Below are 21,398 nucleotides of genomic sequence, written 5' to 3' on the forward strand. Positions count from 1 at the left end.
AACAACAGGGCAAAGTCAAATGTGCTTGGATTTAATCAGATTTATCTATACTGCGTGTGCTAAACATGCCTTGTCGTCGTCTCATAATGATTTTCAGACTGCAATTAGCCTTCGGTTGGACTGCTCATACTTGTGTTCTAACACGGACAAATCTTTTAATATATGCAGTCCCTTTAATGCATACTGAGATTAACCTTCACAGAATTGCCTTCCCCAAATAAACCTCCATTTGACCACTGCTTTTTACATTTTTCTCTTCCAATCCACTACTGATGCAGTTAGGCAAGCTATTTTATAAAAAGGGTAAAATTCTCCCACTAATGGAATTGCCTTCCATCTTCCATGGTACTTTGCTGTGATAAATTTTATAGAACGTATCTAGCAGCATTAAATGTTCATGCACTAGATGGGGCCCCATCATTTTTATTTTAGGAAAAAAAAAACAAACCACAAAGGACACGATCCATATCCTTGTAGGACCAAGGTACCTGAATTGCTGCAAGAAACTTGCTTCGTGTATTTAGCGGAGAGACAGCAGTCCCGCAAGCTTCTCATATAACATTATAACATACTCCACGTAGTTCTCTCAAATTATAATACTGATTACTAATTGGAGGTGCAGTTTAGATGAGAGACGGGAGCTGGAATTTCGTATACATACAGGATCCTTCCACTCAAACATTTGCTATTTTGGTCAATTTTCCTACGACCTTAAGAACACACACACACACACTCTAGAAGGTATCTCCACATTTTCTTCATACAAACTTAACAAACCTTGCATGATATGGTCATTGGCGTCAACTTAAAAGTGACAATTTCAATCTTCAATCATTAGAAAAATCAGTACCTATGAATACTTGTAATGTTTCCTCCTGAGGAAAACAGAATGCAATGAAAAACCTTCATGTATGACCTACAACATCTGAAGAACAACAACAACAACAAAAAAATCTGCAAAAACATAAACTTCCTCTAAGAAATGTCTTCTCTGTGTTGAACCACTTAAATTTAAGCTACGTACTTAACAACTGGGGGTTCAAGAGGAAGAGTCATTTTATAAAGTGAAAAGAACTTAAATAACATTTGTCTGTTTCCAGACAGTAACCTCAGGGACTAACAATACTGGGAACCTGGCTTAGACAGCCACTAGCAGCTGCTAACTGCATTCTTCACATAACTCTTCATCTGATAGGCAACAAGAAACACTGACCAACTACTGCTCCCGACTTTAGATAAAAGACTTACTGCCTTGACTTTGGGAAACGCTACACGTTATTTTCTGAAGAGCTGCACTGCATCATCTTCTTTAGGCCTAGAATTTTCTGTGAAACGTATTCTCACTCCCAGAAGTAAATGTAATCTTCAGTGATTGATTTGCTGGGGGAAAGAAGCCTTGAGTGCAAGAGCTTTCTGAAAGACTTACTTGATGCACGGTGTAGTTTTATTAGATTTATTTTATGAATGTTATTTAAAACATGCAATATCAGGTATGACAGTTAGGCTGGTATCCCATCTTGGGAAAAGGGGGAAAACATAAGCAAGTTGCACTCGTAAGCAGTATTTCTTTAGGCTATTGTGCAATTCTCTGAAATGCCTATGTTGTGGTGGCCACACAGATTTAATTTTATGAGGCTCTAAGGAAATCAGACAGTGCATTTCAAAACAAATGAAAGACAGGAGGGGGAACTGTGGATAAGTCTCAAATGCAGTCCTAAGCATCAATGAAATTAGAGAGACAAAACAAAAAGAACCCTCAGAGATGGCATGCTGATGTAGCTAACATATTGAGTTTGGGGCTTTTGGAAGGACAAGAAAGAAAGTGAGCAGAAACTGAACTGCTTGTACAGAATAAATGGTGAGGATACACATAAGTTAGACAGTTACCCTGAAGAAAATTCCAAAGTATTTCTTCATTATATATGGGCCTTTTTAAGGCTGGAAGGAAAAATTAAAGTGGCCATTTTTTTATTTATCTACATCACTCATCAAATGCAAATACATACAAATATTGTAGAATTGTTAAATCTTATATACATCAAATGAACAAATGATTTCCCATCTTGAAAACCTATTCTGATGGGTTTGGTTATTCTTTTACACCTTCATATTTAGAAGTATATTATCCTAGAAACATTTTTTTTTCAAATTTTGAAGACTACTCCACACTAAATGAACCGCAAGAGACAAAAATTATAACTGCAAAGAGGTTATGAAATTCCAAGTGATAAAGATTTGTGAAATTCAGTGTTGATAATGCAATGTAATGCACACAGGACTAAACAAGCCTATTTATTATGCTATAAATGGCCCTGCAAAACAGTCGCGGAACCTTCCAAAATGTATCTTGGAATTACTGTGGCCATTACAACAGAAAGGCAGCTCAATACTCAAGTATGGTTAAAAAGCAATGAAAGGTAGAAAATATGATGGGCTGGTGCTATACTAATGCACAATGCTTCTTTATACTGAAGACTTACAGAATCCTGCTGCCTGCATCTTAAAATGATATAGAAGCAATTGAACTAAAACAGAGAAAAAATGGAAAAGAAGATCAAATGTGTGGAACAGCTTTCATACCAGAGAAGATTACACAAATAATGCATTCTGAGGCTTGAGAAGAGATGACTGATTGAACATGTAAAATAGAAAAAGAAAAAGCACAGGAGCAACCGTTCAATGTCAGGAAAAGAATTACTTGGTGTCAAATGAAATAATCAGGCAGCACTTAAAACGAAGCAGCAGTACTTCTTGTCTAACTTGCAAACTCAAAATCTAAATAGCATTCCAAGTTTCATCAGCTTCAGAAAAAAGAAAGACAAATTAATAAAGAACAAAACCTTATAAAAATATATATATATATACAACCCTTAACTTTAGACGTCCCTAAGGACTTCTGTAGGTTATGGGGAGCATTGAGGGTACAGCAGAGCTCCTCGATTCTTTCTGTGTGTTACTTGTCACTATCACAGATCAGACATCAGGCTATAGATGGACTACTGATCTGGTCATGTAGGGCTGCTCCTGTTTTCATGCTCCCATAGAAACATCAGCCCTTCTCAACACAGTATGTTACAGGACCACAGAACCCACATACACACCATGAAAAAAATGCAACTATTTTTTTTCCAGGGCAACGCCAAGAAAGTTTTTTCATGAAAATTATAATTAAGTAAAAATACTACATCAACAAGTTTAGTTTCTCATTTGGAAAAAAAATATTAATAGGTCCTGCTGCATTTGACTAAGATTATTGTACTTTAACAGTAAATAACTCTACATTATCTCCAGTGATTTTGCATTATACAAGCCTCATGCATCTAGTTGCTTTTGTTCTATATCATGAGAAAAACATACATTGTTTTAAGACCTATGCTCCTTTCCTCTCCTAGGCCAAACACATACAAACATATTCTTAAAATATTTCCTTATAGGTCATGTTTTCTTTGTTTCTCTTTCTTGCTGCCTTCCCCTTGAGCTTCACATATGGTGTCAAAAAACTCACAGTGAACAGAGCCCTCATAATGACTAGGTAGTGCAGAATCATACCTCTCCTGGTTTATGTATGATTATTCTTCTATTACATCACCAAGTGATTTTCCCTTTTTATCATGGTATCACAATCTGTGGATAAAACTCAAGTCCCCTTTTATTCTACCATTCACTAGCTAGAATCCTTTTTGTTAGTATTTGATTTACATTTCTAATCATACATTCTCTACTTGTTCATTACATTTGCTAAGACTATTTAGAGTATAAAAAATAAATAAATCAATCAGAACACTTGCAAATTCCCCCAACCCAGCACCATCTTCAGAGTCAAGCATATTCCCTTTTTCTTGAGGCCATAATCAGCCTCTGCAAGATCATACTTTATCACTTACTGTTTGCCACTGAGAGTATATTTTTGGAAAGCTGCTCACTGGCTTTGTTGTAACTTCATCTACACCTTATTTCCAAAATCTGCATGGAAAAAATCCTATGCAGGACCATATCAAGAGCTCTGTTACAGTCAAAATTTAGCTTATCTGCTTCTTCTTTTCCGCTAAGACAGTTACTCCCTCAACGAAGGGCACTGTTTCAGTTATAACTGACTTTTCTTGAAACACTATGCTGCTCATTTCAAGCCTTAAATGGCCACAACCCTGCTGCAGCCCCAATTCTTAGAATTTTATTATTTCACAGTTTACCCCAAGTCTTTCCAGAGACAAAATAGTTTCCAGAAATATAACAGATTTCCATATAGTAGAATAGCTAATAGACAGATATACATATAGCATAGTAGAATTTTTGTTTTGTTTTGTTTTACCCTCTGAACTACTACTTTTCCTCACTGACCTACATTTCCTATCAGCAGGCAAGAACCGTGCAGTTTCTCTCCTGAGATCAAAGCAGCGTTGAATACTTCAGATTCCCCTCTGGTTATCTCTCATTTCCAAATTACATAGCATGCATTCAGCTTCTTTCTTCCTCTAACAGAGCCCATCCTGTCATCTTCAAATGTTCCTAGCTAGTTTTAACTAACATTTCTTTCCCCACTTTTGCCTTTCTGACACTTTTACTACACGCTTGTGCTACCTCTTTTGAGTCATCTTTGAAATTGTCTCCATTTCCGATACAAGTACTTTTTTTGACTGAACTCTTCATGCAACAGTAATACAGCCAGAATGGCCTCTTACTACTCTTCCCAACCTACCTCTATATGAGCATAGTTTGAATTTAAAATAATTAAATTAATATATTTAAAATAATATATCAATATAATAGTTATGGAAACATTTTTCAGTAACAGAGTTCTCTTTCACTTTGGGGATATTCCTAATTTTTATGCAATTCCCTTCACAGAAGGATTTGTCGAAATTACCAAGCTTACTCCTCTCTATAAGAATTGTCATAAGCCCCCACGTCTGGGAACTTGAGCCCCCGACTCCACGCTTGCTGACAACGTAGTTCCTCATTTCAAGACTCCATTGGCCCTTTTTGGAAGACCACAAGTTTTGCTACTAAAGAAAAGCCAGTATTTTCGATTAGCTCAGTGGTCTGTGCCTGTGAAGCAAGTTTTGTGCTACAATAATTTTTAAAGCAATTTTAAATGCAAGTTCTGAAACACCCCCGCATGGAAACATCTTGAGTCCCCTAATCAACTTTTTAATATTATCTTGGATGCTAGGAAAAAAATCACCAAATTTATACTTTTCATTTTGCATATCTAAATCTCTGTATCTGACAGTCACTTTCTGTGAGGCAAAAATTATTATTGTCAGCCGCTTATTTGAAATAATGTGTTTCCTGACATAGATGAATGTGTCTTTGAACACAGGGGAAATAAACAATTATCTGAACAGGAACTGCTGCCTGTATTTTGGATTAAAGCTGGGACCTTATTCTAGGAAAAAGATTCCATGAGAGAGCTTGACGAAACTAGACAGCAACACTGATTAGGAAAAGGTATCAAATGAATAGTTCACTATATTCTTCTTTATTTTTAAACATTTAACAACAGCAAAAAAAAAGACTTATGTTTTTGTAGTCTAAGGTATGTATTTTATTGTGAGGTTTGCAGATGCTTCAGTTAGATGATTCAACCCCTGCAGAAATTCAGATGAACAGTGAACACGTTAATAGCACTATCATAGAGACTTTGAAGAAAGGAGCTGAAACCTGGCACACGCCGCAGCCTTTGAGCTTAGCACACAACGTTTTCTGTACAAATCTTGGCAGAAGGGGCACAAGGAGGGTCATAATTCATACATCTGCAGCAGCAGCTTGTTACAAGCTACAAACTTTCATATTTCTTTACTGTAGAGCTCAGACTAACTCCTTTTATGAGTACTCCACCACTCCAGAGAAGCCAAGGATGCCACATTCGATGAGAAGTGGGTTCACTGGAGACTGCTGCCATCGAGCACCTGGGGCAAGGAACCTGGCTCTGCTCCCCACTACCTCAACACGAAAGAGGAGGCACCTGCCCAGTCCAGAAAAAGGAAAGGCTTCAAGGAAGCTCCATCATGGTATCACAAGGTGAGCAGAAAGCAGAGTGGAAGGAAGAAAGGAAGTATCAGAAAAAGAAGAAAGAATGATGGACAGCAAATGATGTAACCAAGTAGGAGCCAGTTAAGAGTCATGGAAGCAGGGCTGCGCAGGAACACAGGAAAGAGAGGAGAACTCAGGGCGTGTGTACCTAGTAGATACAACAGGAATAAGAGGCAGAAGAGAGCTACAAAAGGGGCTCAGCACCAGAAAGCACAGGATGCTCCACAAACAGGAAGCAAAACCCACTGGTAAAGCATGTCCTCAGCCTACCCTACCCTCGAGGCATAGATCGTGCCATGAAGGAATCGCTTATCAGTTATTTTAATAGCCCTGCGGACTCAAGGAAATTACAGAAAAAAAGAAAAATTACTAATAAACATTGTTTATAAATCAAGTACTCTCCAAATGATATTAAGGTAAGTTGGCTGGAGATCATCTGTCCAACCTGAATTTGAACCCATCAAGAATATCTTTCGTAAATATAATAATTAATTTCATGACATTGTTTTGGATTTCTATTTTTACTAAAGCCTGTTAGAACCAGCCACCACTGCTCTCCAACATACATGTCCAATCCAGCCCGGAAATATTCACTCTTCCCTTTTCATTTTGACAAACACATATATAAAAACCACTAAAACACCGTGCTGAGACAGACGAGCAAGTTGCTGCAGGTCGCAAGCCTCCCCAGTTCAGCCCCACAGTCCCTACCAGTCCGTGCAGGTGTTCTTTGCCAACACTGGGAATTAGCACAGCAGCCCCCACCCAGCAGCTGACACCTGCTGGTGGAAGCCAGGAGCAAAGGTCTGGAAGTAAAAGGCCCTTGCAGACATACTACAGACATTTCCGAACAACCAGGAAATACATGTATGTGTATGACGTGTTTTTTTTTTTTTTTTTTTTTTAGGTTCAAGCAAGTTAAAACAGTTTTTAAAAGTTTTAAGCTTTTAAATGTGCTGTTGTGACTGGAGGCAGCTAACGTGCCTTACTGTAGTGTGGCATCCATGTTAAGTTCACACAGAAGCTTTTTCAATGAATAACAGGAATCAACATTTTTATAGCGAATTTCTGAAACCGTTAAAGTTGTCAGCAGCACAGGAAACAATTTAGGATGGGAAGGTGCCAGCCCTCTAAACTAGAGGAATGCTAAGAAGCTCCTTCCCTCACTGCCCTCCAGAATAAAAGAAAGTCATAAATTAAACTTTTATAATTATCTGGGAAACAATCCCAGTCCTGTGTCTGGGGGAACTCCGTAAACAGAGACCAGTGAAAGTATGTGAATAAAGCCCAAAGGAAACAAAAGCTATCAATAGCTAGAAACACTGTTGTAAGGAACCAAATTTAAATCAAACCCTGAAGCAATGGAGATCTCCAGGAATCTTCGAGTCTGAATAATGCCTGGAGCAGCAGCAACCAGCTCCTTTATGTGCCTGTGTGATAGAAGAGCTAGGGTTTTGTTTGCACAGGATCTGAACAGAAAATCCTGGGTGTGGTCACCGCTTTCCTTCATCTGGAGCAGAGGGACACCAACTCTTCCAGCAAGCCAAAGCACTTCTTGGAACAACCTGTGGTAACTTGTTTCTGTGTCAAGGCCCTCACAACAAGAAGCGCATTGTTACAGCGCTGCCTTCTGCCTTATCTGTCGAGGGTTTTATTATTCAAAGAACATTTATCTCCTCCTTTTGGATTCTTTTTTTTGCATCTTTATAACCACTGGATTATGAAAACAATGCATCTAAGACACTTCCTGTGCCAACTAGCAAGCATTCAAAATACCTTATCCTTCAAATGGGGACAAGAACACACCCAGTTGGTATTCATAAGCCTGTTTATATTTCTGCCGCTCTGTAAGAGCAGAGAATTAAATTGCACATCATAAAAACCCTAAAGTGACTATTACACCACAGCCGTTTCAAAACCATAGATTCAATTAAGTATTACATATATGAATACTGGATATAAAACCTGAAGAATTCATTTGCTGTGCTTCAATTGGGGCAATCCTTTAATAAAAGCATATTTAAAACATGAGCTCCAGAATGCTCCTGCATTTCACCAAGTAGCTGGATATAGTAGTGAAAAATACCTGTCACAGCTAGATAGCTAAATGCTAATAGCTACACTTCAACAACTTGCTTGCAATCTCTTCTAACAGACCACTATCATTATTACCTTTATATGTAATTACCGAAAAGGTGCATTTCCATTAGAAAGCCTGGCTGCTTTACATAAAACGAACAGGCTATATAAGTTTTTGTTCAGAACAATTTTTTTCCTCATCTGCACCATCATTATTATTTCTGGTAGATAATCAGAGAGTAAATTTCGGGAGCACCTTCATTAATGGATTTTAATTTCATTTTCCTTAACTGTCTCAAGAAATTCAAAGAAAGACACAGAAATGGAAAAGCACCTACAGAAATGACAGGGAACATAGGGCAGTGCCTAAATAGATACTATTGTTCTTTCCAGATTTTCTTACTCTCCACTCTATTCCTCTCAAATGAAGGTGTGAAAACCTGTTGTTTGGGAAAATTTTACTTCATTAGTTTTGAAACAGTTTAAAGAATTACAGCTATGATTTTCTACAGCTGAACTCTCAGTCATCAGTGTAGGTGGCCCAATTCAAATCACCAAATCTGCCTTTCTCTTCTAAACTGAGGACCATTTTATTTTACACAGCATACTTTTCTCAGAAGGGTAAGCAACAGAAGGGTTATTCTTACTTTAACCAGAGTTAAGATAACTTCCCTCACCAAATACATTTTTCTTCACATAAAATTATGCTCCAACTTTTCCTTACAACGACCTCACATTAGAGTAGGCACAAATTCTTCTCCATCTGGCTAGATGTCACCTTCTTCCTGTCATGGCAATGTCAGCTGGCTCTGGGTTCTGCACAATTACTCCAAGCAATGAATAAAAACAATACAGATTGTCTTACTGAAATATGAATGCCAACAAAACACTCTGTTTTTAAAAAAGCTGGATCTATAAAAATTGGTGAACTGCACATCGGACTTCACAAACCCACGGGGGAAACATTTCTTCCCACGAAGTTCAACAAATACAACTGTTACATGGTCATACAAAAGCCTCAAACCTACACATAGAACACATGGAGCAAATAAAAATAGCTGCTGTACCTAGTATGTTGCAAAAGCATTGGCTTCACTTCATTGAAGTATACAAAATACTGTTTGTTATACAAACCCCTTTCTATCCTATGACTTAGCAGACTGTTACAGCTGTGCTCAGGACCTTCCAAATCTGATGAAAGAAAATGATCTCGCTGTAGCGACCACCAATAAATTCATCACTCTATTTTGAAATTCTACTTCTTAAAATAATCCATAACAAAGGTAACATGCATCTTTCCAGAAAATAAAATAATTCTTCCTCCTCCAACAGCAATTTTCTGAAACTGAGCCCAACAGAAAAAAACTTTTAGTGACAATGAAACCGTGAGATGCAAACAACCACTAAAGTACGTAAGCTATTAAAAACAAACTTGTTACTCTTCCTTGGTGTTAAAGGCTCAGAAAGGCTTAAAATAATTAATTAAAGTTGTCAGCTTTCTTGTTTTACCTTAACAATATTTCTTTGCCCAACACATTTCTTAAGTGCAATGCACAGCTTCAGGATGCCTACATCATGCCCGCACTCTTATCAGCTGAGTCTGAGGAAACTAATGCCATACTGATGTGAACATTTGCTGTTTTGACATGAATTCCCCTACCATTCTTCACTTACAAGCATGATTCAGTGTGATTTTGTTGTGTACAAACCACATTTGATTTCTGAGGAAACAAAACCAGAACTTCTGCTACACATGTACAATAAATGAGCTCTACCCCAAATCATGGTATGAGAGTCCAAACCAATGACTTTGCCCTCACACAGTTTCACCAGTATGTTGTGGAGGACATTTAGTCTAGAGAACAAGACGAAACCTTTTCTGAAGTAAACCTCTCAAACTCATACATTATTGATGTAGGATTGTTTGCAACAACAGCCTTAGTCCACTCTTTTGCTTTTACTGCCTTCAGTTATTTGTCATGGTAGACGAAGTCTAAGATCAGGGACCCCACAGGTAGTACTCCTGTGCTTGCATACACCTGTTACCTGTCTTTTCAATTATATGAGTAAGAGTTCCTCTGAAATGACTTCAGTTCACACAATTTCCAATGGCTACCATTTCAAAGTAGATACAGTAGCCATTAGTAACCTTTAGTAGTCTACTACAAAAATAAGCAAACACACTGTTTCATGAAGCAGCTCTGCAAACTTGCCCTGTGTTTTCTTATCTAGGTAGCATATTCAAACTATTTAGTGTATCTGTAGAAATTCCACAACTAGAATTTAGTTGTCGATTCTCTCGATAAACGAGGTTGATTAAAATCTAGTTCACTGTCCTTTAATTGTGCAGGCTTTACACAGATACTGAAGTACAACCTTCCCAAGATTACATCAACTTACAACACTGTATATTAATACAGAGACTTATCTGACCCTTTCACAATATAAATAGCAATGTAATTAAATTCTGTTAAACTCTGAGGGTACATTACTTTAAAAGATGCACAACTTTACAACCTTTGCCGTATCAATTTGCTTGCTAAAACCACTTTTAAAAGTATTCACTTGTGCATTACAGGGAAACTTCTACCATACCCGTTGAAAAGTATTTACAGTAATAACTATCACTCTCCAGGTTTGGTATTTTGTTTACTGCCTTTCTTAGCTAAGAGCTGATCGACCATCTTTCCACAGGAATCACTGCAGTGTCATCAGACATGGCAACTCCAGGACAATTACTGTGGCAAGATAGGAGTAACTCTTCCCAGGAGCAGAGCAGCACGCTACCTTCACACAGCACATACACCCTCGGGAGGAAAGCGAAGAGACAACAGACCTTCATTGTTACCTATTTGTCTCTCTAGATCTGCTGCTTCATCTGGTGTTGCGCGTGGGAGGACACCAGGATCACTGAAACTAGTACGCAGCAGGGTCCCCATCACGAAAAAGAAAAGAATCCCACCAATTGCAGGTATAGCAGGTGTAATCTTCTCTGATAAATACGGACAACTGGAAAAAGAAAAAAGATTAAACAATCAATAACAAATAATGCAACTTGTTCTCAACAACTGTTTACCATCATAAATGCATATTAAGAATTCACTTTCTCACATGGATACATTACCTTCTTTGGAACATTTATGAAAGCTGACATTTCTGTTTCTGTTTGTGACACTTCTGAAATTTCTCATAATCTGTTTAGTACAATACAGGTTGAAACAGCATAGCAATGATCTTCCTAATATGCAATACATGCATTTACATAAGAAAATGTTTTTATTACAGGATATTATGAGCTAATATATTTATTGCAAACTTGCATGAAGTCAATATGGGAGGAGAAGGAGGGGAAGAAGGGACAGGAAGTAGACTGAAAATATTCAGCCATGAAGACTAAAGCAGATAACATGATGAAACAATACAAACTAAAAATGTAATTAAGACTAGGAAGTGAATTTGTAGTTCACCAAAAAGAAGGTGCTCAAGATCTTAACACCTGTGGCACATTCCTGTAATAGCCTTGTTAAATATATTAATATTATAACACCAGTGGACAGTGTCCCAAAGCCTACTGATTCTCTTAATCCATTTCTTGCAGCTTAATAAGCTTGTTTACTCATTTGCAAAGTAAGGTAAATGTAATGAGAGAGCACTGCAACACACCTGGAAACAAGTAATCCAGCTGGTCTAGGGCAGCGTCCACAGCCCTTTACTAGCACAGGCTCTACAGTTACCAGATTTACAATATAATTACAGGTTTTAGAATTATATAACAGTTTTAGCAATTTTCCTCTGTATTTCACATGTAGTAAAAACAGTAGACAGCAACATCAGAATCTATGCAACACATAAATATAAATATCTCCTTATGGTTGTGCAAAAGGAATGTGGGTATATGAAAACTTAGATATTACACAGTACACCACCAGCTAATCTGAGTCATATAATAAGCACTGTAGGATCATCTCAGAAAATGCACAGAAAGAACATTCTCTCCTTAGCTCCTCTATTAAGCAGAAGGGACAAAACACACAGATTGCTTCATGTATTTCTGATGTCTGCATGAGGAGTCGTAACATAAGCCTAAAAATGACACAAGCCTAACACCAACAAGCTCTAGGCCTTAGGGCTTTGTCTCCAGTTTCCAGGTATCAATCAAGTTTAATTATCATCGTCTTCCCTGTTTCTGTTTGCCGCCTTAAACGATGATTCAGACATGCCAGCTTCTGCACCGCATGTTATCCTCAGTGGGATGTTAACACTGAGCAAGCGATGACAATGTCAACTTCACTGCCCATCACTGCAGCCGATGGGATGGGGAGGGAAAGGAAGCACTTTTCCTACCAGCTACCACGTACCAAGCATTTATCTTCCTGCACCACCCCGTTAAATGCACTCGGATGCTTCATAGAACAGTGGGTTTAATGGATACAAGTCCAAATACATTACACGGCGCATCATACCACCCCTGTGGTGGACCACCCTTTCACCCTACATGAATCAACAAAAGATTAAACACACAGTTGTGTATGAAAATTAAGAAGGGGGGCGGGGGGAATTCATAGACAGGATAGACTGTTTAAATACTTGGAAACACACTTGAAAATGCACGCTTTTCAGAAATCTGTTTCCAAGAGCCAGATCCATGAAACCAGTGCTAGGGGAAGCAGCAGCAAGACAGCTGGTAGATGTAGGCCTTGTTCCCTTACCGTCAGAGAAGCCAGTCGGAACGAACAACCAAAAGGAAGCTTTCACAGCACACAAACACCCTACTGCTCATTTCATTTCTTGCCACAAAGGATCACTGAAATCAAAACTACCGTAATACGTTCAGACAAGAGTACAAATATGCTGCAAGAATGTATTTTTAAAAGGATTAGAGGGAGCATGTACATTAATGAACGCTAAATATAGCACAGTGCTCTTATTCTTCTACTGCATTATTCATTACACATACCAAAGAAACTGCAACTGTGCTGAAGTTTGTTGACCAAACAAGAGCTGTATGTGTGTGAAAGGCACCCGGGAGGTAATCTTAGGGTAGCATGGTAGGTGCAATATGGTTTAGATACCAGTGCAAAAATAGCAGCATTGTCAACCTACACAGCTTACATCTCAACTTCTCAGTGATACACACAGAGCAGAAACTGAAGGGTCATCAGAATAGTAAAGTGTTTTGTTTTAACAATAACTTCATATGGAATTGGTAGAAAGAACCAATTCCTATACTGAAATACTGTGAAAGCCTTGCATTGCTGGAAAGTGATGATTTCACTACAGGAAAAAATACATGAATATGTCTGTCTGTGCCTTGCTGAATCACAGTCCATCTGCAATGAGAAAACACTCAAAAAGCCCTGCACGCTCTTCACCATATGCAACTGTAAGGTGATCTGCTTCTCCTAAAGGTGTTTTCAGGGTATAAAACCTTGAAATTTATTAACTTTGGCTTGGAATTGTTTCTGTACTTTATGCCTGTTAAAAAAAGATTGAAGATGTGATCTTTGGCAGTAATAACCAAACAATGCTCCATGAGTTCAGAAATTAATTCAAATTGAAAAAACAGTCTGCACGGAGATTCAGATAGAAAACCCAGACAGGACCATTCAGTCCAGTCCGACCTAAATAGCAACAGGCCCTACAATATTACACGGGCCTGCAGACAATGACATCCACCTTTTAGAAAGGCCCAATTAATTTTTCCAATTCCTGTCAGTTAAATTCAAAGAAACAGAAAGCGTATACATCACTCACTTTCCGCATTTGACAGCACCCTGTGTAGCCCTTTTTTCTGTGAGTATGAAGACAGATAAGAGATCACAGACAGCTCTGGGAAGAGAAGTTCATATGGACTTTCTGCCCCAGACTTTGGAGGGTGAGGAAAGTACAGCTAAGTATGTTCCCTTTGATTAACTATTTTTTCCTCTTTTTTTTTTTTCTGGGCTATTAAAAAATAAATCCATTAAAACAACTTCAAATTAAAAATTTGGATTTTAGCTCAAAATTATCAATACATCTGTAGAAATGCACTTGCATTTATAGAATTTGTATTTGCATATTCATATAAACAAATGCATTTGTACTGGTACATTAAGTTCAATGTTATTTTAAGCAATTTATTTAAGCTATTTAAATTCTCTATCATTCTACTTTCAGAATGGCCAAACACTATACACAAAAACCGCATTATTTCTAGTATTTGCTCAAATTCCTTAATTAATTTACTTCAGTTGAGTTTGCATCCCATTAGGGATTACAGCTTTCCTCATATATTATTGAAAATTTCTTTCTGGACAGTATTTTCAGATTACTATTTTTTCCAAGTAAATATTAGCAGATATTTCCTGACAGCAAATTTCAGAACTTCCGAACACTGCCAGTCCCCTGTTGGCAGCACCATCAATGACAAAGCAGCATGGAAACAAACCCTTGTCCCCCACATCAGCACAGCAAGTACAGACAAATCTTTTAACCTCATCTCTTGGTAACCACTAGACATGAACTAACAGCCCCACTTTACATCTTAGACTCAGGAAAACAATTAGCCTTAATCAGTATTTGTAGTGATCGCACAGAACGAGTACTGATAGGGGCCATCCCAGAAAATACATTTTTAGGACATATTCTGTGGCCAGAGATCCCACTACAAATGCTATTGTAGATATGACTTCCTCAGAGAACAATGTTTGGTTTGCACATAGCAACGAGTAATACGTCCTAAAGTTTCAATTTATTAAATAAGGTTTTTAATTAATTAAGGCTTTGTACAGATCATCCCTGGATTTTGCCTGGCTTCTCAGCTCCTTTTTTGAAGCATCATGTGAAAGTTTGCATGAGTGTAGGAGGGAAATAAAATCTGCTGGAAGACTAGTCTGTCACAGCTAGATAAAAATAAAAACACGTTGGCATTTAAGAGATAATTATCAAGTATCATGCCCGTGAACGAAGGATGCAGAAGAACAACAAAAGTAATTCTTTATCACCCAGCAACCCTCTTAACTGCATAAGCATGCTCCCTGTGGCTACCGAGATGAGCAGAAAAATACATGTAGTAACTGTATTGAAGTGTGCGCACACTGGGAATCCTACAATTTTTGAGCTCTTTCACTAGAAAAGGGAAAAACAAAAGAAGCCTGCTTCAGGCCTGTCCTGGAAAGATAAAGGCTTTCCTGAACAGTTCACTGACAGTCATTGTTATTCACTGATGGGGAGATATAATAAATGACAACTCTATCCAGTCTAAATAATGGATACTTAGACTCTCTAACTTGAAGAGAGACTCCATAGTTACAAAAAAAAAAATTACTAACAAATATAGCTACTACTCCAGAATAGAAAAAGACAAGGCTTTATACCCGAGAAACTTGCTGACCTGAGATCCCTGAGATATTGTTTATTATTTGCCAAGTTGGCAGACAAAAAACAATGAAAATATAGATTTTTATGCAAAGATGTAGCCATCACAATTATACTAATTTAAAAAATAGAGAGAGATCTATGAGCTTGACTGGTGAGACTAATAATAGGATACTATATGTCAAGCTTTTCACTGACAAAAAACTCTTTGCAGCAGACATTAAAAAAAATGTACTCCAGGAAAAGGGTAATATAGTATGTACAGTAGGACCATGTAGCATCAAACAAAGAATTACCAACTGCTCATTTTCCTCCATCATCAATTGAATTTCTGTTTTGGCGGATATTGCCTACTTAACGTAGTGGTAGATATTGATGTGTGGGTGTTGTCCAATGCTAAGAGAAAAAACTGAATTCCGTTCTACGTGTTAAAAGCTAACTTCTAAATGAGACCATGCTGCTTTCCTTAAATTAACACACGGGGTTTGCTTGCCCTCCCACTCTTATTCATGGCTTCTCTCAACTTCTCCTTCCTTTCACCTCCTCTGCATCATTGCTCCAAGTCACTCAGTCCCATGCTTCTGACCTGATGTCAACATAAATCTTTGTCAGGTTCTTTTGTGAGCCAAGTTAGTTTACTAAAATGTAAGAAAACTGTACCATTTTGTTGATGTCTGTCTGACAAATCACACATGCTCTTGGAAAAGTCTCCAGAGCACCCATGTTAGCATAAGGCAGGAGAAACAGAAGTACATACAAAAACTAGGAGACAGAAGCTGGGATGGAGAAAGAAGACCTTAATTTCAGCAGCTTCAGTAAGCTTTTCATTCAGACTGCTGCCTTTTTTGAAATATTCATCTCTTTCAATTTACAGATGGCAACAGAGTGCCTATATAGATAGATCAAAGACAAATCCAGACTCTGGACTAGAACAGCAGAAATGCCTTATAATCTAGCTTTCTAATGACAAGTTACCAGTTCAAAGAAAGCAGCCAAAGATGCGCATGCAGACCACAGCACATAGAAACAGTGGAAGATGTGAGGATGGGCAAAACATGAGGGTACAGCAAGAACCTTGAAGGCTGCCCCCTGACAAAGGATGACAAATGGGACAGCGGGAATTATCAGAGTGAAATAATTTCACTGCTGTAGGGTTGTAGGCTTGTCTCTTTTTAATTGTTTTCCACCAGGGTTTGGATCAGGTCCAGTGGTTTTCAGGCAGGACCACAGTGATGAAGCTGGGCCGAAATTAAGCCAGTCAGTCCGTTTGTGGGCTGAGGTCTGGATCAAGGGGCTCCATGGCCGGGCAGTGGCACGGTCATGGTTGAGCCAGAGACTCTGCAACAGCTCAGCAGGGACTAAAGGCCCCAGGCTGAGCTTAAGTAGACCTCCTGAGCCCATAGGGGTAGAAGAGAGACCCCAGGTGATGCTGCTCAGGACCATTATGGCCTGTTGGTGCACTCAGGGCCATGACAAGAACCCAAGAACCCAGCTGTAGAGAAACACTTCGTATGAGATGGCTGGATGATGTTACACATCATGTTTTGCACCTGTGCTGTGAAGGCTGCATTTGTGCTGACAGACTAGCTAACAGGTGTTGGGAGGTCCATGTTTCTTCTCTCCTCTTTCCCTCTCTGTCCTCCCAGTTTATTCTGTGTAACAAGAACTGCACATTTCTATAGGAAAAATCATGTTTGTATGGACAGTGTTGTTCACGGTCAAGATGGTAAGAAGTAAAATCAAACGCAGACATAAGAGGATTGTCAAAATAATTTACTACAGAAAATACCAAAACAGTCTTAAAATATTAAAGACATAGAACTGCCTCATCTAAAGCAGAGTTAATTTTGTTGTATCTCTGCGCTGTAACTTCTGAAAGTGAGGAAAAACATGAACTTTTTTGTAAATCTAAGATTTATCAAAACATTTCATGGTACCAGTTCTTCAGTCAGTATTTTTTGGGATGCTCATGTTTTCACCCCCAACCCAGAAATTCCAGCATCCTACAACTACCTTTTTGAGAGGACCTTATTTTAAAGTTAAGGTGAAGAAACTCTTCAGAAACATCTGACAAGAAAAAATTACAGTGGGAAAGAACTTGCTGTGTGTTAACCAGCTTATGGTTGATTCCTCATAAATATGCTCTTGGCACACAGAAAACAGGATGTAATTTGAGTACAGATTAGTCCAACTAATGTTACACGAAGTGCCTAACAAGATTAGCTAGAGAAGTTCTGCATTAGTTTCCTCCATCTGCCTGATACTGTTATATAGCCTTTAAAATTCCTATTTGAATTTTTGAAAGATTAAGGAAGACACAGACTATATTCAATGGGATTTGAAATGTGCTTAGAAATTTGATTTATTTCATTCTTCTTTGTGTTTTGAACTATTTGGAATATCACAGAATCACACACTGTTTGAAGTTGGAAGGGACCCCTGGAGGCCATCTGGTCAGACCCCTGCTCAGAGCAGGCAGGGCCACCTAGAGCAGGTTGCCCATGATCATGTCCAAGCAGCTTTTGAAGATCTCCAAGGAGGGTGACTCCACAACTTCTCTGGGCAATCTATCATACACTTTTTCACTTCCGAATGGTCAATAAAATTCAAAAACTTGCTTGATAAAATAACACAACAAATATCACTCCTCTAATACTTGCATCATTCCAAAGCCAGGAAATTTGGAATCAGCATTCCAAACATGTAAGGACTATGGAAAAAACAACAGCTAACGAAAGAGAGAATGACAGCAGGAAAGGAAGGAATAGAGAGAATTTTATCTCCTGTAAAATCCAAAAAATATTATACCCTAATCATAAATACAGTTTTATTGAATAGTTTCAGACAAGAAGCATTTAACCTTGCTTGAATGCTTTACAAGTTATTCTATACTTTAAGATAATGGACATACCTTATTTTTTCTGTATTTGTTATCTTATTTGTTCTGTATTCTGTATTTGTTTTCTGTATTGCTTGGGGGCAACTCCACTTAATTTTAATTCTAATTAACAATCATTTTTAAGTGGGCATACATACAGAGTAACAGTAGTTATATGGTGCATACAAGCATCCTAGACTCTACAAGCACTTAGAAATTACTTTAAAAAAAGATCAATATGATGAAATCGTACAGATTACAGAACAGCATGACCTTTAAACCTAATAAATTAGATACTTTAGAAGTTCTCTCAAAACTAGTGAAAAATAAAGTTAGCTTAATGCTATCCTGAACAGCAAAACCTCAACAACCAGTCTTGAAAGTTCATGTGAAAACCTGACACAGTTTGGTCTTTAATACTGATGTCAAAACACCTGAGCAATTTCCAAAGGTAAAAGACTGACAGGGACCTCCCTCTCCCTTGCTCAAACCAGCAAGTGTTCAATGGAACTGTTGGCCCCACTGATTCCATTTAGAGCATTAACACTGAAAACAGATTTACACTGGCTGAATTTTGATGGAGAAGTTTAGGTGAAACTAAGCAAGCACTGTAGATTACGACATTGTGTAAGATAAACCACAAGCTCCCTCTACAAGTGAAGGTCTTAGCAATCTATCGTAGCAGATATGCAACAATCAAAGTAATACCCTTGTGTGATCTCCCAATTTTCATTGCTACATGAATCAACTCTAATGAACCACTGTCAAACTTCAAAGCTGGGACAGAAAATGCATAATGCAAAAAGAGGCTTCTACAAAACAGATGTGGTTACTGAAGCTCCTACAAGGGCAATTAAATTTTATTTTATCTAGAGAAGGAGCTTTGTTTGTACTAAATTTTAAGATACTGACTGCATCAGCTGTTGGACAGAAATTTCAAAGCAAGGTAGTAAGAAAATGGGAAATATCTAACTAACTACATCAAGAGCCTGAGTCTTACCAGCTTCTTTATGGAAAGCCAATGCACATATGACATATCCCTGAAAGACAAACTTAGAAAAAGCAAGTCTTCCAACCACACAGCAAACAGAGGCTTTCTTTTTTTCAATTTCTGCTCACTGACTAATTACTTGAAAAGCTAGAAATGTATTTGTACTTTAATTCTGTTTTTGCATGCTGCAAAAGGTCTGGTTTCCATAGTAAAAGACTACCAATTAATAAATTCTATTAGGTGCACAAGATCTCAATTTGTTTTAAACAGCTCATGTAGAACACTTGTTTTTCCTGTTATGCTTCATATCACTTCCTTATTATTTCTTAATATTTCCTGTTACGTGATTTTCTAATTAAACCATCAGTTTAATCCTAAGTACTTATGAACACAAATGAAAACTGGGCCAAAACAAAGGCCAAAACGTCTTGTATGATAACCACAATTTCCTGAACAACAAACTTTCAGGTGATTTTCCACTGGATTCTCTGGATATCAAAACCTATGCAAGTAAATTGCTCCCAGACAGTGGGCACTGAACTTTCAACAAGTAACATTTTGTGTTCGCCCTGCTAAATGACCAAATGTAAAGCCTAACTCTTGCTAAAATGCAAAGGCCTGCCAGTGCAATCCCTACCCAGGGCCACACTCTGCTGTCACTTCCCTTGTATGGGGAGTGAAATGGCCAGCAATGGGTATTCTGGACAGAGGAATTGCTCTCAGTCCCTTCCCCTTCCTAAAAAACCCACATTTGTTTCCTGCTATTTTTCAACGTCACAGCACGATGAAATGAGTGCCAGTCATCCAGGAAGGATGGATGAGTTGAATTGCCATTTTCAGAGGCATTCATCCACTACGTGAGTGAGCTTAGCTATAAAACGAAATCCTAGATACAGTCATAAGGGCCTAAGGATACCATATCCAGTGATCTATAAGGATTTTATTTTCTTACTCTCTTGTTTTTCCCCCTGCACTTCTGCATAATTGCCAGTCTTTTGCATAAAACACACAAAATAAAGTTTTAATACTTTTCCCCTGTATTTTAGATTAAAGATAACTCCTCAATTGAATGCACTAAAACAGAAGCCTTTGCATTTCACTGGAAAACAGAGCTAAGCTTCAGACACAGCACTTCCTGGGGCTCCTTTACTTATCAAAAAATAAAAGAAAGAGAGAGAACTGAAGATCCTGCCCACACTACATATCAGAAGTGTACAACACATTGTTATAAATAAAGCAACTAGGAGCATAAGACAAGAAGCACAACAACAACAACAAAAAAAGATTTTAAACCTCATGTTTCCCAAAAGAAGCAGGGTTAAGCAGCAACAATTCAGTGAACTGGTCATCCTTCCGACAGTCTTAGGCATGTCTGCATTAACCTCACAGGCTTGGGTTTCACTAAGTGCTGACAGAGTTTTACCTGAAATGGCATCCTCTTTTTCTGCACTGCATCACCAGGACTCTCAGCACTGCCTCACAGCATCACCACAACTCTCTTATCCCAGCCTAAGCACTCACTTGACAAGCAGACCGGCATCCTACAGGCTACTTCAGATTTAAAAAACAAAACCCAAAACCTAATTGGCACGCATCATGCCAAAGCAGTGCCAGCTCTCTATATCTAAATCCATATCTAAAATGAGTCAGTTTAAAAATAAATAAATTGCAAGACCAGTTTGAGGCAAATCTTTTCTTTCATGGAAAAAATAATGCACCCAAAGCTTCACCTACACATAAAGCTCTACCACTACAAATATTTTGGTTAGCAAGATGTAATTTAAGCAACTAGTAATAGCCTTTTATTATTTTGCATTACAACTGAGGTTTGTATGCAAGTCACACGAGTCCAAGCATTAAAACTTTAAGAAATACTATACCCTGCAAGATTGCTTCTAAATCACCAGAGTTAACAATATCATAGCATTTCATTACCTCCAGGGATGTGAGGAGAAAAGGAATATTGCTCTAAGTACAGAAATATTTTTATCTGATTTTTTTTCATTTTTTTTTAAAAGGATGAGATAAAATGCTCTGTAGAGACTTTTATGTTAAATATTC

At 38.0% G+C, this 21,398-nt stretch overlaps 1 protein-coding gene across 4 annotated transcripts in view; it reads right to left on the reverse strand.

The window, feature by feature from the left end:
• The window catches only part of ZDHHC14 (zDHHC palmitoyltransferase 14), a 108,307-nt gene that overhangs the window by 39,302 nt on the left and 47,607 nt on the right, over positions 1–21,398 (reverse strand). For 2 of the 4 annotated variants that reach the window (XM_083828785.1, XM_083828783.1), the window contains exon 2: positions 10,961–11,121. In XM_083828785.1, coding sequence (XP_083684911.1) covers positions 10,961–11,121 — 161 coding nt within the window. Of the gene's footprint in view, positions 1–10,948; positions 11,122–21,398 lie in introns of all 4 variants that reach the window. The other 2 variants (XM_083828784.1, XM_083828782.1) reach the window with 1 other exon arrangement.

This window comes from Anser anser, assembly GCF_964211835.1.
Source record: "Anser anser genome assembly, chromosome: 3".
Lineage (NCBI taxonomy): Eukaryota > Metazoa > Chordata > Aves > Anseriformes > Anatidae > Anser > Anser anser.